Below are 15,032 nucleotides of genomic sequence, written 5' to 3'. Positions count from 1 at the left end.
GTGCATAAGCAACTCTAACTAAAGAAAAAAATATTTCTTTACACAAGAGACTGTCATCCTGCTAGGTGTTTGTATACAAAGTATTCCCATAGCGTCTTCAACCTGTAGATGGAACCCTTTGGCTCCATTCTCACCATTATTGTCATCAAAATCCATCAGTATGATGACCCACAACTCTACCTCTAAATCTCGACAGCTTGCTTCATTCAGCTACTCAAAAAAGGAACTCCTCTTTAACTGGATGTTAAGCCCCTACCAAAAATTCTGCCTCTTTGCAAGCAGCATTGATAAGTCACATATCCACGGCTGGCTCTCTAACAGAACCTAGACTTACCCTCTTCAAGGCTCCCCAACACATTCCGCTGACAGACAACTCAATTTCACCAATGGCACACACTTCTCCTTCAAAGACCATCTCGCTACCTAGACTTCCTAAAACAAGCTTTTTCTCCTGAAGTCAGTAGAACCTATCCTTCCATAAACTGATTTCAGAACACCAGTCCTCTCACACTGCTAAATCGAGGCAATTCTTTGCTCTGTGTCCTCCACACTGATAACCTTGAAAGTCCTCCTACACACTGTGGCTCATGTCACTAAGGGCCAAAGCAACTATTTTGGCTCTGTCAAGATGCTGGCACCCTCTTCTAGGCCAGGCCAGTCGCCTCATGACCCTCAGAAACAACAGCCCAGCAATCATGGCATCACACGAAGAACAAGGACATTGCCAAAGTGCAGACAAAGTAATGCAAGATGGAAAAAAACTGAACGAGGGCTTTCTTCATCTGCTTGCCCATGATCTTGAACAACATCCCTTCGACATGAGAACAACTCTGACCCTGCAATTCAGAAATACAATTAAGACAGCCATAACCAAGAACAGAATTGCTGCCATGGTGGCAATCTTGAAACTTCATGTGCAGTATAAACGATCCTAAATTATGTCCCTTGGTTTCTCCACTATATTGTGATCTGTTGCTTCCTAACTAGATGCATGCTGTACAGTTTCAACTTCACACATTTCCACAAAGGAAAACCGGCAGAGTTTATACATGGGCGAAGCAGTGGAATTCGGGAACAGCATGCGGGAATTGTTGTGCAAATTTGATTCCAGTCATTGTTCACCACTCCTTTGGCCACACTTAGTCAACAGTGGTAATACTGCACCTGGAGTTACTGCACATCACAGGCACCTCAGCTTCAGTTGCTGTACTACCATAGTGGAATACCCACACAACTTAGTATTTTGATGAAGCCTTAATCTGTTTATCCAGACATCTGATAATGAATTTGTATGTAGCTTAACTTGCAGTTGAGTATATCAAATGTGCCTTGAAGGAAATACAGCCTTGTTTTGTTGTGTTATCTGGTGATGAAATAAAGTTGAGTGCTTAGCTTTGGTGGTAGCCTCAAAGATTTGTGGGCAAATACCTGAAAGTGCCTTAAATGGTACCCCATAGGATACACCTTGCCTATTCAAGTTTGGCCAACTGGCATTAATAGTAAGATTAGACCCTCTGGGCATTTAAAGTCCATTTGTGTTGTAGATGGAGTTAAAATCCAGGAGGATGTTCTACCTCAGTAATTAATGATGTCATTCTGTCAAACAGGCATTGAAGACTTGTGCAGCAAAAGGGATGAGCTTAATAGGCAGATTTTGCTGGAAGAAGAAGAGAAGAATAAGTTGCAGAATGACATCCGGGTCCTGACAGAGAAGCTGTCCCGTGTCAACGAGAACTTGGCGAGAAAGATGGCCTCAAGGAATGAGTTTGATAAAACGATTGCTGAAACGGAAGCTGCCTACATGAAGGTATCTTAAGGCCATACGCAAAGGACCAATTAGGCTTTTGTTCTATGAGCCACTACATTCAACTTGTACATGAGTGTTCATGTGGTTACTGTTTATTAAATCACAGTTTGTCATGGCTGAAACACTGTATGAACCTCTTATAATCTTTTTTAATATGTTTAAAATGGGGTTCTCAAGGTTTTGCCTACAGACATAGCTCTGTATGCTTTCCCCGACTTTATTCAAAGACTAAACCCACCAACCGCCCCATTCACCAACATAGAGTACGACCGGAAGATATTATTTAGTGTCTGACCTTCCATTATGCTCACAGCTTTTGTCCATTGCATGTTTTTTGTATTCTCTATCTTTACTAACGTGGTTTCCAAAGTACTATGGTTTCACACTTATTATTTAGGTTTTACATTCTCCCCCGGCCAAGGGAGGATTATTGCCCAGAGCCCTCTCCATGCAGAGGCATAGCACGGTTGGCTCAGGCCTTAATGCAAGCAATGAAGATTGATTCTTTCCCCCAATTTAGTTGCCATTAATTGAGCCTTATTCTTGGTTTAATGTCTACGCGTATGTTGTTTTGCCTCTGTACTGTGTTTTAACTTATTTTAATCAAAATGTATCGGAAAAAAGTAAATTGTGATGCACGTTTGGCCTCTCAAATTGGTGGAATCTGACAAAGCTCTAGGTGGTTGATTCTCCAAGGACATTTTAGGAAACATTTGGGCAAATGTTTACAATTTGTATTACATTAGAAAACAATACATAATTTAAATAGATGTAAAGGGGTGTTCTCTCACCTCCCAAATCCTATAGAAAAACAATCGGTAAAGAGGAAATTTAAAAAGTAACCCATTTTGCCAAGACTATCAGTTACGCTAGGATGGGGTTCTGAGGCTATTCTAAAAGGAACTTTGTAGTCAAATAATATTTGTACCTAGGACAATTTAGATCAACCTCTCAGTAGCAGATCTTTCACAGTGATATACACATCTCCTGTTTCTACAATGTTGCTGCCATGCAAATATTTGCCAATATTAACAACCCTGTAGGTATGCACAGATTTGACCAGTGCACAAATATGCACATTTCTACCCAGGTTCCACCATGCACATAGTTCCACAAACGCAGAAAGAGGCATTCTACAGCTCAAGCGAACATGCAAACGCGTAGGCAGACTGGCACACATACAGAGGTATAAACAGGCAAGCGGACAGAAATGCAGTCAGGCCAGAGGCGGACACACACAACTATGATATACAAGCAGGTACATCCACACCCATAACCTCTGACATAAAAAACTACACATAATGAAACGCTGCCACTGATTGTTTCCCCCTCCACCTAGCTTCACACCAGATCCCATCATTGAGATGGAATTACAGAAATGTTCGTCTCACCAATTGTATTTTTTACCAAACTTAAAAGTTGTGCCATTTTAACTAAGAATACGACTGCTCTTGGAAATCAGAGTAAAGAGAAGAGTGCACACAGAGTAGAAAGAATTCATCATATGACTGCTCTCTGTTTTTATTTATTTCATTGCTGCTATTTACTTTTACAATTGGGAATACCTTAATTATGTCTATTTCCAAAACAGAATGCTGGAATTGTTATTTTTGTGTCATGTAAGTAGTCTGAAGTTGGCATGACCTCCTAGCAGTGCAATGCCATGGCTTACATCACAGACCAGTGTTTGAGTAATCTTGTGATGATATATACTGGGTATTTTGATCTGGTCCATCTCTTAACGTGTTCAGTGAGGTGTCTGCGTGTGGTTTTCGTGTATCTAGGTAGTCTGCAGAAGGTTATTTATCGGATGCTTATGCATCTCTTAGACAATTTCGAGAAAGTGTATGTCTGGTCTGTTGGTAGCAATGTGATGTAGTGTTTGGGAAACTGGGGCCTGCATGGAGGCTGGCTTTTACGACACACAATTAGTGGTGTCCCTATCTCACCCAAACCAACAACCTGCGGACCTTTACAACTGTCTGACGCAGATACAAGGATGGATGAACCGTTCATATCTCAAACTCAACGGTTCAAAGACCGACATTCTCCTCCTGGGTCAGAAGGGATTCTCCCTGCCACAGAACATTTGGCCACCCTGTTTAGGCCCGCCTCCAGACCCGAAACCTGAGGTTAAGAGCTTGGGCGTTTGGCTCGAAAAAGATCTATCGTTTGCAACACAGGCAAAAAAAGTAGCCGGGACTTGCTTTGGGCTTCTTAGATCTATCCGAAAGATATTGCCCTTACTTCCTTCCACCACAAGAAAACTGCTGATCCAAGGCCTGATACTATCCAGGATCGACTACAGTAATGCCATCTATCTGGGCGCTCCTGAGGCAACCTTGAACCGGCTGCAGAGGATCCAAAATGCGGCCGCCCGGATCCTCACTAACACTCCTGCCAGAGCCTCGGCCAAGCCAGCTTTGAAGCTCCTCCACTGGCTCCCGGTTAGAGAACGAGTGAAGTTCAAAGCCCTCTGCCTGACTCACAGACTGATGCAAAACAAAGGTCCCCCGATCCTGGAAAAATTAATTAAACCTTATAAAGCCCCAAGATCCCTTCGTTCCGATCAGGAACATCTTATCATCATTCCCAGAGTCAAGAAAGCGCGCACTGGTGGAAGACGCTTCTCGGTTCATGCCGCACGCCTCTGGAACGCCTTACCACACGATCTGAGAACAGAACCTAATTATCTGCGTTCAGAAAGCGGCTGAAAACCCACCTCTTCCCGTAAATCCCAACTTCCCCACCCTGTCCCCACTACCCGCAGGTGTACTGATCCTAGCGCTGGGATACTCAAGGGTGACTACGCGCTCTATACATTTAATTAATAATAATTATATTCCTGTTATTAAATTTTCCTCATACGGCAAACCAAGCCAGACAAGCAGTGAATCACTCTTTGTTTGCCCTCAAATATTGTCATTACAGTTATTTATAAAGTTTTTTTTAGCAATGACCTTTTACCTGGACCATGAGCATACACCTACCTAATCCTTTCAAAGCAGGCATAAAACGTACAGCCCTACATTAATGCCAGATTATTGCAATAGCAACTGAAACATCAATCACAGTTAGTGACATGAGCATAAGCTGTGCGACCTTTCAACATGTTTATTACACCTAATTTTGAAATATCGATTCTGAATAAGTGTAGTAAAAGTAGTAAAAGAGACTGGGCCAAGAAGAAGTGTCGGTATCAGGTTTGTAGTTAACACTTTCTTGGGTGCATTTGCACAGTGATGGAATAAATACTACCATCTGAAGAGACCGGAGATGGGTAGCAAGCACTTTTCATATGTCCATAGTGCTGACTAATGCTGGTTATAAAACATGTTTTTTTGTCATATTACTTTTGCAAATATTAGTGGATCTAAAATGGTTTGATCAATAATGTTTGCATCAAGATGAAGCTATAGTATTGAGTTATATATTTATGTGGAGCCTTTTTGACCCGTATGGACCAAGCTGTAATCTTGCATAATACGCAAGCCTCAGAATCATCAACTGCATGTCAAAGTAGTTTTAAGAATTTATAATACCTAGCTGCATATGGAGAAGTGCACTTTAAACGGCATAAGAATGAAGAATCACTGTAAAATGATTAATGTCTGAAACTCACTAGCAGTGACTTGGGATCTGTCGCTCAATTCATTGATGTGTCTCCTTCGATTGAACATCTGGCTGGTCAGTTAAGCAACATGGGTAGGTGAGGCACTTCCCATGACCCGGTGCTGAGATAAAGGGGTGAGCGGTTTCATCATGGAATTTAAGTCGTAGGAGTAGTTGGCCTTGCAGCAACTTTAGTTAAGTGTGAGTCAATGAGCCACATGTGTATATAACACATTGAGTCTCCTCATACATATGAATGAGATAAGCACAAGGTGACAATCTGTCGCTGGTTCCTTTAACATTTCTTGATTTTTGCATGTGTGTCTCTGCATCCCAACATACTTGTTTTAACAAAACACGTACCAGTTTTTTCATAGAAGGCCAAGTATGTGTTTTAAAAAGCTGGTTTTCCATGAGGCTCCCCTTTGTCTCCTGACCAGCATGAGCTGTGGAGACTGGGATCTCTTAGGAACACAACTGCTATGTTACCTGTCCCTCGTTCACGTGTACCTTCTGACAGTACACAATAGGTTGGGTGTCCTTCTTTCATTCACAAGAGCCTCAGGAATGGTGCCTGATTGAAGTCCTCATTTCTATGGTATGACATCGTCTTTTGCTATGTGTCGCCTTGTTAGACTTGGCATCTTTTAGCATGTTTCCCCTGAGTTTTTGCTTTCTTCCTCCTGGTTTTGACTCTGTTTTTGCTGGCGTATTGTTTCTGCGCACTTTTTTCACAGCTGATCAGTGGTAAAGTGCAAGTGCTCCTGTGGTAAATTGTGTTATGGATTGGTGGTTTCAGGATTGGGTGTGTAGCCCTAAAAAGGTAATTCAGACCTGCCATTGCAGAGTCTGGGCGCAGTTTGTAACTGCCATGTCGACTTGGCGAGTGCACCCACTTGCCAGGCCCTAAACCTTCCCTTTTCTACATGTCAATCATCCCTGAGGTAGGCCCAAAGTACCTCTGTGGGCAGGGTGCAGTATATGTGAACGGTACGACATGCCCTGGTGTGTATGTCATGTTCTGATAGTGATTTACAGCCCATTTCGTTTTTCACTATGGCAAGGCTACCTATTCCTACCCCCTAGGACAGAATGGAAAGTTTGTTTAGAACATCTTATAAACATAACTGGCCCTGGGAACTAGGTGGGAAAATAAAGTTTAGTATGCCTGAACTCAGAATCTAAAGATGCATCTTGTAGTGAAGGTGATTTTTACATTCTGTGTTTGAAAATACCACTTTTAGAAAGTAGGTATTTTCTTGCTCTGTCCTCCTGTGTGCCTCTGATGGAATGTGGATTGCCTGTCTGGGTTTTAGATGACAGAAGGCTGGGGAGCAGGAGTGGCTCCAGATAGTCTAGATAGGGTCAGGAAAGGGCTGAATAGACTTAGGCTGCAATGGGGGAACGGGGAGGAGATTTCCTTGCTCCTCAAAGGGCCTGGTCTGCCTTTAACAATGCCGTCTCCACCTCCTGCCAGGAAATCACACCAGAGAAGGCAGAACTGGTTCTGGCAGGGCACAGACACTCTCTGCCTAAGAGATCAAAGGATTTTGGGATATAAATATTGGGGCCCAGACCCCTGAACTTTATAACTCTTTTGAGCAAGAAGAAGAGCCGGAGAAGCTATGAGAGGGACCTACCACTTTGCTGCGTGCTTTGCTGTGTTGTCCTACAGTGGCTGCTTCTGTCTTGGGCAGTGAAAGGACTGGACTGAACTTTCTGCAATCTATTTTTGTGAGTTTCTCCAAGGGCTTGAGGTAGAGCATGCCGCCGTGTTCAAGAAGTCTCAGAAACAGCAAAGACCCCAAGCTCGTCTGCCTTCAGCACTGGGGACTGTGTGTTTTGGGCTCCAACAGAAGAAAAGCAACTCGACGACATCTACGATGCCGCTGCAGACTCCGTGTCCTGAAGGCACCGCAGAGGGCACCGCCGCAATGCCGCACCGTGACCCTGGTCTCACCGACGACGCCTGTTGATGCCGCCACCGAGCCGTTGCTCGCACCGTGACCTGTGGGCACCGCACTGCCTCGCTTCACGATGACACCCTGGTATACGCGACGACGCTCCACGCCAAAATCGACGTCGCTGCTTGCACCGTGGTTCGAGGGCACTGCTCGTAAAGTTTCACAACGCATCGCCCTCATCCCGCACCTCAGCTTTGGCCTACTGACTCAAGCGCCATCGACTCCAGTTCGTCAACTGACAACAACGCTTCAGCAAGGACGACGCTGCTTGCATTGTGACCTGCCAGCACCGTGACGAGCACCACCTTCATCTCCCACCGCGACCCTGCTCTCCCCGACGACGCCATCTGATGCCGCCACCGAGCCGCTGCTCGCAGCGCGACCTGAAGGCACCGCATACTGCATTTCGCACCGCAGCACACGACGACTGCCAGCGCTCCGGACTCCATCAGAGAGGAGATCGACCTGCAACGTGTGTGACTTTGAGGGCCCCGACGACTACTACACCAACCTCTGGAACCGATGCCTGCGGACGCCCTGTTTTCGGAGGCTCAACAAGAGATCATGGACGCCCTGCATTTCTAAAAGGTACTGTTTGCAGGTCTTCCCAACACCGTAGCAGGCCCGCGAAGCCACGGTCAGCCAGAATTGTTTGGATTTGTTTGCTCACAACGCCTTGATAGCCCCGGACGGAGCTATCAACATCTAAGAACTATTTTTAAAGCATATTTTGATAAGTGAAGATTTTGAAGTACTGTATTGTGGATTTGTATCGGTTTTGGTCTTTTCTTAAGTATATAAAATTATTGGATATTTTTCTAAACTGTTGTGGTGTCCTTCTGTAGTGTATTACTGTGGGTTATGTGCAAATGCTTTACACACTGTCTCTAAGATAAGCCTGTCTGCTCGTGCCAAGCTACACTACCAATGGGGTGAGCAGGGGTTATTTTAGGAGTGTAACTCCCTTATCCTGACTAGGAAGAAGGGTCCCTATTTGGGCAAAGGTGCAAACCCTTGCTAAGTAGAAACCCCCATTTTTAACACGCTTGCATACAACTTTTAGCTAACTGTTCTTGAAACCTATTGTCGACAATACCAATATTTACAGTGAGCTGTGGTCCAGCCCATTTCTTTTCATTGGTTGGCTTTCTTGTTACTCTCATTTGGTTTGTTTGTTATTCAGAGACTTTCCTTCAAGTTTTTCCACCCCCTGAAGCTTAGCCACTTTACAATAATTTTGATTGGATTACTTGTATCCTTCTTAACCCCCATTCAGCCAAGTTTTGTGTGCCTCTTGCATTCAGTGGGAATGCCTGTGTTTTCTCACTCTCTACCCTACTGCCCCCTTCCTTATTTTTACTGTTGGTTATTTTCACCCAAACAAACCCCCCCCCTGTGCTTTTTTTTTATCTAGGCCCCTCCCCACCTCCCTTCCTCCCCAACCATGTTATTCATTATTATTATTATTATTATTATTATTATTGCCACTCTGTGGTGTTCACTTCCTTCCCACCCGCCTGCTCAACCATTGTTCTCCCTGTCCTATCTTTCTTGGCAATGCTGTACAACATTGACAAAATGTTTTTCTCTCTCTCTTTTTGCTGATGCTGAACCACATCAGTGATCAGCATAGCAGCCAAATGGTGTGACCTGTTGGATTAGCACTGCCAATGCCTGTTTTTGAAAATGTGGTCACCAAAGCAGAGAAGGCCCACTTTTTGGGTGCTAGGCAAGCCTGTTCGGTGCTCGCATTGTGTTTGTCATCCCCGTCTACCATGCAACTCGTGCCTTCTTCCCCAAATTGGCTACTGCAGTTCAGGCAGGTCCCAGCATGAAGCATTCACCAACTACAAAGGCAGCAGGACAACCAGGATTTGTTATGACCACCTCTAACCCCAGGGACCATCGATATCTGTACTCCTGTCTTCATGTCTCCTTAACATAGACTGTCTCCTTTCTGAGAGTGTCCATTGTTCCCGCCTGCATCCCAACTGCAGTACAGCATTTTCTGTAATGGTTATGAGACTAAGATCAGTGCAGTGGATCTAGGTCTATGCGAATTTGATATTAAATATCCATCATAGAAAAGACAGGTGGTGGTTCTGGATCTAAAGTGTAATTTTACATAGAGTTCTGACTTGTAGCTGCCAGTTAATGAAGGGACAGAGTCACCTTTAGTTTGGAGGCGTGGAGTATGAATAAGCTATTTAATATGAAACCTCAATGTAATATTTATTATTAGTTTTGATCTCTGTCCTCTCTTCTTATTTAAAAATGCTTAAGCTGTGTAGTTATAACACAAAGTAGGTCGGGTAGAGTCTGGCTTATTTTTTATACCATGAAACCCAGAGGCAATCTTGATGTCTTAGTATCAGTTGCAGTAAATGTGCCTTCTAAAGGATCAAAAGCTCAGAGTAGCAGTTGCCTGTGGAGCAGATTTAAGTCTGTAATTCATTTCCAGGTTGCAGTAACTCTTCCTTGATTGGGGGGAGGTGGGCAGTGGGTAGCTATTGACCTCCTGGCATAGTGCGCTGCTCCTGCCTCATTCACAGCCTTCGAGGCCGCCTGCGCTGTCCCGCTGTCAGGGTGACTGCTGCCTGGCTAACTTTGTAGTTTAATTTTGGTAATTATTCTGTAGTAGTTTATTTTTTTTTTTTTAAATATTTTTATTGAAAAGTTGCATGACAGACAACACATCCGTGTCTTATATAATACATTTGCAAGTTACATTTAGCACCGTAATTGGGGCCAAGGCTAAAATGACATACATCTTAAATACTGTTTTCCCCATCCCTTCGCCTTTGTAATTCCAATTCCACCACAGACGATACGCAAATCTCCCCTCTATATGAATTCCACCTGGACCATTTCCTGTTCCACTTCTTCGGGCACCCCCTAGCTACATACACTTCTTTCTCAGCTACCATGCATCTGTCAAGCTCTTTCTGCAGGTGACGTCACTCCGCCCCAGCCCCTTGCTATTTCCCTCTTAAATAATGTGAAGCCTAGCGTCACAAACTGGTGCTCCGTCTCAGTAAGGTCAGTAGCTTCCCATATATTAAGCAAACCCAAGCGGGGCGTCAAAGTGAGTGTTTTCCCTAGTGCAGATTGCATGTGGGTCGTGATTCTGTCCCATTGTCTTCGCACCAGCGGGCAGTCCCACATCGTATGATAAAAAGTGGCTGACTGTTGGGAGCCCCTCAGACACAGGTCATCTGGTTGAGACACGATTTTCGCTAGTGTTACCCCCGTTAGATATGAGCGATGTAAAATACAAAGTTGAATTAGTCGAAATTTAAGTGTGATGGCAGCCTCTAGATGACATCAGCGCCTGTCTCCAATCATCCTCTTTAATCGGTCAAAGTCCCCTTCCCAATGCTCCTTAAGCTTCCCGAAGGAATCAGGCATATTGTTACTAAGTTTCCTATAAGTCAGGGAGATCGCCTTGGCGTGCAACTGCCTATCCAGCAGTCGATCTTCAAGAGGGGACGATTCAGGTATGTCCTCACAGCTGGGGAACGCCGTCTTCAATCTTACCCTTTTTAACCAAGTCATGGACTGTTGAAATACCAATCATATCCCACCTGTCGAATCTCGGGTGATGGCAAAGCATACCGAGTTTCTGCGAATACCACAATGGTGTCGCTTTAGTAAGCACGCCGGTCCAGCCTAGACAGGAATTAGCTAACTTCCATATCTGTACCGTATGTTGGGTGGGTCCCATATAATGCTTCCTAGTATGAGAATAAAGAGCCCCAAGATACTCTGATCGATCCATCTGATATCTATGCAGGGCACATACCTGGTCATCCGGCGGGGCGTATCGCCACCTATTCAGTCACCAATTGCGAGGCCCAATAGTACAGCCGTATATCAGGCAGCGCGATGCCTCCATCATACCATCCTTTTTGTTAATTTCTGAAGCGCAATCCTCGGGGCCTTACCATCCCAGAGTAGTGTACGTATATCCCCTTCTATTGCAACAAAGTAAGTATCTGGAACCCTATGTGGGCAGTTCTGGAGAATATATAAGAATCGTGGAAGGGCCAACATCTTAACCCCTTTGGTGCTCATGACGAGCTGAGCTAGTCATGACCACACCCATTTTTATTACGGCCCAGCACTGCAGGGGAATCGCTCCAGCAGCCATGAGGTTAAAAAGAGCAGCTCGGCCCACCAGAGACAGTGGCAGTGACCTCCAATGCTTAACATCAGCCCGCAGCCTTGCCAGCGGGGGTGCCAAATTGCGACTAAAAAAGAGAGCCGGGTCCGGCGTGACGAAGATTCCCAAGTACTTGAAACCATCCTCCAAGACCACCAGTGCACAATCTCTTGGGAGGCGGGGGGTGTGTCCATGGAGCACATATAACACTGATTTGCCCCAACTAATAACGTATCCTGAATATTTCCCGAAATTTGTAAAAATGTTAAGGACCGTATGGATGGACCTGTATGGGCATGTAAGATATAGCAATATATCGCCGCATAAAGGGATATTTTGTCTTCGCACTCGTGGGACCATCGTATACCCTTCGTCATTACGTTACGCCGTATCCATACTGCCAAGGGCTCTAGCATGAGAGAGACTAGCAGCAGCGATAGAGGGCAGCCCTGTCTGGTGCCTCTCTGTAAGGTGAACTGCCTGGATGTGTAGTTATTTACCCTGACCTGCCCCAGGATATCGGTGTAGAGCAGCCGCACCCACCTAATAAATTTATGGCCCAATCCTGCTCTCGCCAGAACTTCAAAAAGGTAGGGCCATTCGACCGAATCAAATGCCATAGAGGCATCAAGTGACAGTATGACTGCATCCTCCTCTAAATATTGCCGACGCGCCAACACATTATGTAGCCGGCGGATATTAAGAGCCGTGTTTGTCCCTGGCATGAAGCCGGATTGATCCGGTGCACAAGGGAGGATATTACTGTTCCCAGCCGAGTGGCGAGGACCTTCGCTAAAACTTTTGCCTCAACATTGATCAAGGAGATTGGCCTGTAAGAACGACAATCATCTACCGGCTTGACGGCTTTGTGAATTACCACAATATTTGCCCGTCGTTGGTCCGACGGTGGAACCCCCTTCTCCCAGCTTTCTTGATACATTGCCCGCATGTGCAGGACCATTTGGGAGGCCACTGCCTTGAGAAACTCCACCGGGGTACGGTTGGGCCTCATCGCCTTCCCAGACTTAAGTTGGCCGAAGGCCTTTCGAATCTCCTCATCGGATAGATCCGTGTCAAGTAACTCCCTATCTACATCTGAAAGAGTCGGTACGTCGCTGTCTGCCAGCAATTGACTTGAATCCTCTGCTGTATAAGCCGTCGAGGGTGAGTACACTGTTTCAAAGTAGTCTGCAAATGCATCCGCTATTTCGCCGGGGCGGTAAAGAAACTCGGCATCGTTAATTGGGGCTCGCGCCTTGCTCCTTCCTCTCCAGCCACGCAAGAGTCCTTCCTGCCCTATCGCCAAGCTCATACAGCCTATGATGGGTAGCCGCCTGCTTAGCCAACATGTGCTCCCGAGCCTTAAGTTTGTATTCCTCCTTCTTAAGCGTCAGGCAATGCATGCGGAATAGCCGCCGCAGCGAAGGGGTTAAGAACCACTTTATACGCCTCCCATATCATCTGCGCCAACGCTACCGACCCTACGTTCTCCTCCAGAAAGTATCTAGTCTGCACCTCAAGCTCCTCCCCGATATCCGTAATTTTAAGCAACCATGGGTTAATAACAATGGTACCACTCTGCTGCTTGTCCCCGTAAGTAAAGTCCACTCCCACTGGGGAGTGATCTGATAAACCTCGGGGATACGTCCTGGGCCGCCTGAAGTTGGCCACTGAGGCCTCGTATGTCAAAAAGTAATCAATTCGGGCGGGACTGCCATGCCAATAAATAAAGTCAGTATCTACGCCTTGCAATTCCCGCCCCACATCCGAGAGGCCCAACGCCGCAGTAAACTCTGCCATAAGCTCATCCGCCTCGCCCCCTGCCTTTGCGGGTACCTGCCAATCATGTCGACCATCGTCATATTGTAGTCTCCCCCCACCCCCCTCATTAGTAAAGTACCATCAGGGAGATTAGTTAGTAACCGGCCTAACTCTACTAAAGCATCTCTACCCAGCGCTGGCGGCAAATAGACAAACTATGTTCAGGGCCCTCCCTTCCCACTGGGCCTCAGCCACCGCAAATCGCCCAGCAGAATCCGCCCATGTGTTATGGATGATCAATGGAGTGTTCTTCTGAACCAAGATACCTGTACCTCTAGACCCGGTAATATAGTCAGCTAGCACCAGGAGACTGTTACCCCATCTATTTAGGGCCTTCCTTTTATTACCAACCAAGTGAGTTTCCTGCAGGAGAACCAGGTCTGAGGATTGTCTCTTCAAATATTGCTGGATGATGCCTCTTTTTATTTTATCGCCTAAGCCATTAAGATTCCAGGAAAGGACAGAGAGCACTGAATCCCACTCAGCCCCCATCCAGGCTAACGTCACAGTTAAGCAGGTTGAAAATACATCAAACATTACCACATGCAACTTGCAAAGAAGGGCACCAGCATCACTTTTTTGTCTGTCACATAGAATAGGAACATGAAAAATAGAACAATGCAACGCATTACAGTCACTGTGAAACTCCTCTCCAAAACACACAATGAGAGAGCAAACTTGTCCACAGTATAAGAGCACACCATTACTTTGAAAACAGCAGCGAACCACAAAACGCACCCCTCCACCCCATACTTCCCCATCCACCCCCTCCCTGCCTGTGGATTTAAAACTACCCACCCCCAAACATGGCAGAGTGCCTCTCACCCCCCCTGAAATGCAGAGGGAACCGGTCCCGCCTCCCGCAGATACACTTTACAGTCATCGCAATTCACAGCCATCCTTCACTCACAAAAACTAAACAACATCATATCACATCAATAAAGTCAGAAAATGGTACCATATCATAAAGCCCGAGTGCAAAAACAATCTCGTATCAATGAGCCGGACTCCTCTCCCCCCCCCCCCCCGACCCCCTACTTGCGTATATTGCCAGATCAAATCCCCGCAGACCCACTCCGAATGTTTTCAGCCCCGCTCCTCCAATCTACTTGTCTCCGCTTGAGGGTCAGTGCTGGCCGCCTCCAGCCGAACTCCCCCTTTGTTGGCCAGTTCTATCAGGGCGGTCTCTCCTGCGATTTCCCACCATGCTCCATCCCTCCATCCAGTCCCAGACCGCCTCTGGTGAGCCGAAGAACCACGACTTGCCATCCAGTTCCACCCGCAGTCGCGCCGGGAAGAACATTGTGTATTTCACCTCACGATCTCTCAGTTCCTTTTTCACCGCTTGAAAGCGTCTTCTCTGCGCCTGAACCTTGGCCGTGAAATCCGGAAAGAACGCCACCTCTTAGTTATCTAACTTCAAGGGCAGGCCGGACCGTGAAGTCTACAGTATTATGTCCCTATCTGTGTAGTTTAACACTCTGGCAGTCAGGGGCCTCGGGGGCGCACCGGGCTTCGGTCGACCACATGGCACCCTGTGAGCTCTTTCTATAGAAATGTAGCTGGACAACGTCTTGGGCTTTAGGTGTTTCGTAATGAGTTCTTCCCTATACAAGTCTGCTGCTGGCCCCTCCATGCGTTCTGGAACCCCTAAGATTCGGATGTT

The 15,032-nt window shown here is 46.0% G+C and overlaps 1 protein-coding gene across 1 annotated transcript in view; it reads left to right on the top strand.

Moving 5' to 3' along the window:
• Positions 1-15,032, top strand: part of SSNA1 (SS nuclear autoantigen 1) — a 73,118-nt gene that overhangs the window by 47,441 nt on the left and 10,645 nt on the right. The window contains exon 2 of the mRNA XM_078642151.1: positions 1,608-1,807. Coding sequence (XP_078498277.1) covers positions 1,608-1,807 — 200 coding nt within the window. The remainder of the gene's footprint in view (positions 1-1,607; positions 1,808-15,032) is intronic.

The sequence above is a fragment of the Lissotriton helveticus genome, chromosome 5_1 (genome assembly GCF_964261635.1).
Source record: "Lissotriton helveticus chromosome 5_1, aLisHel1.1, whole genome shotgun sequence".
Lineage (NCBI taxonomy): Eukaryota > Metazoa > Chordata > Amphibia > Caudata > Salamandridae > Lissotriton > Lissotriton helveticus.
This window is presented reverse-complemented; position numbering and strand designations above follow the sequence as displayed.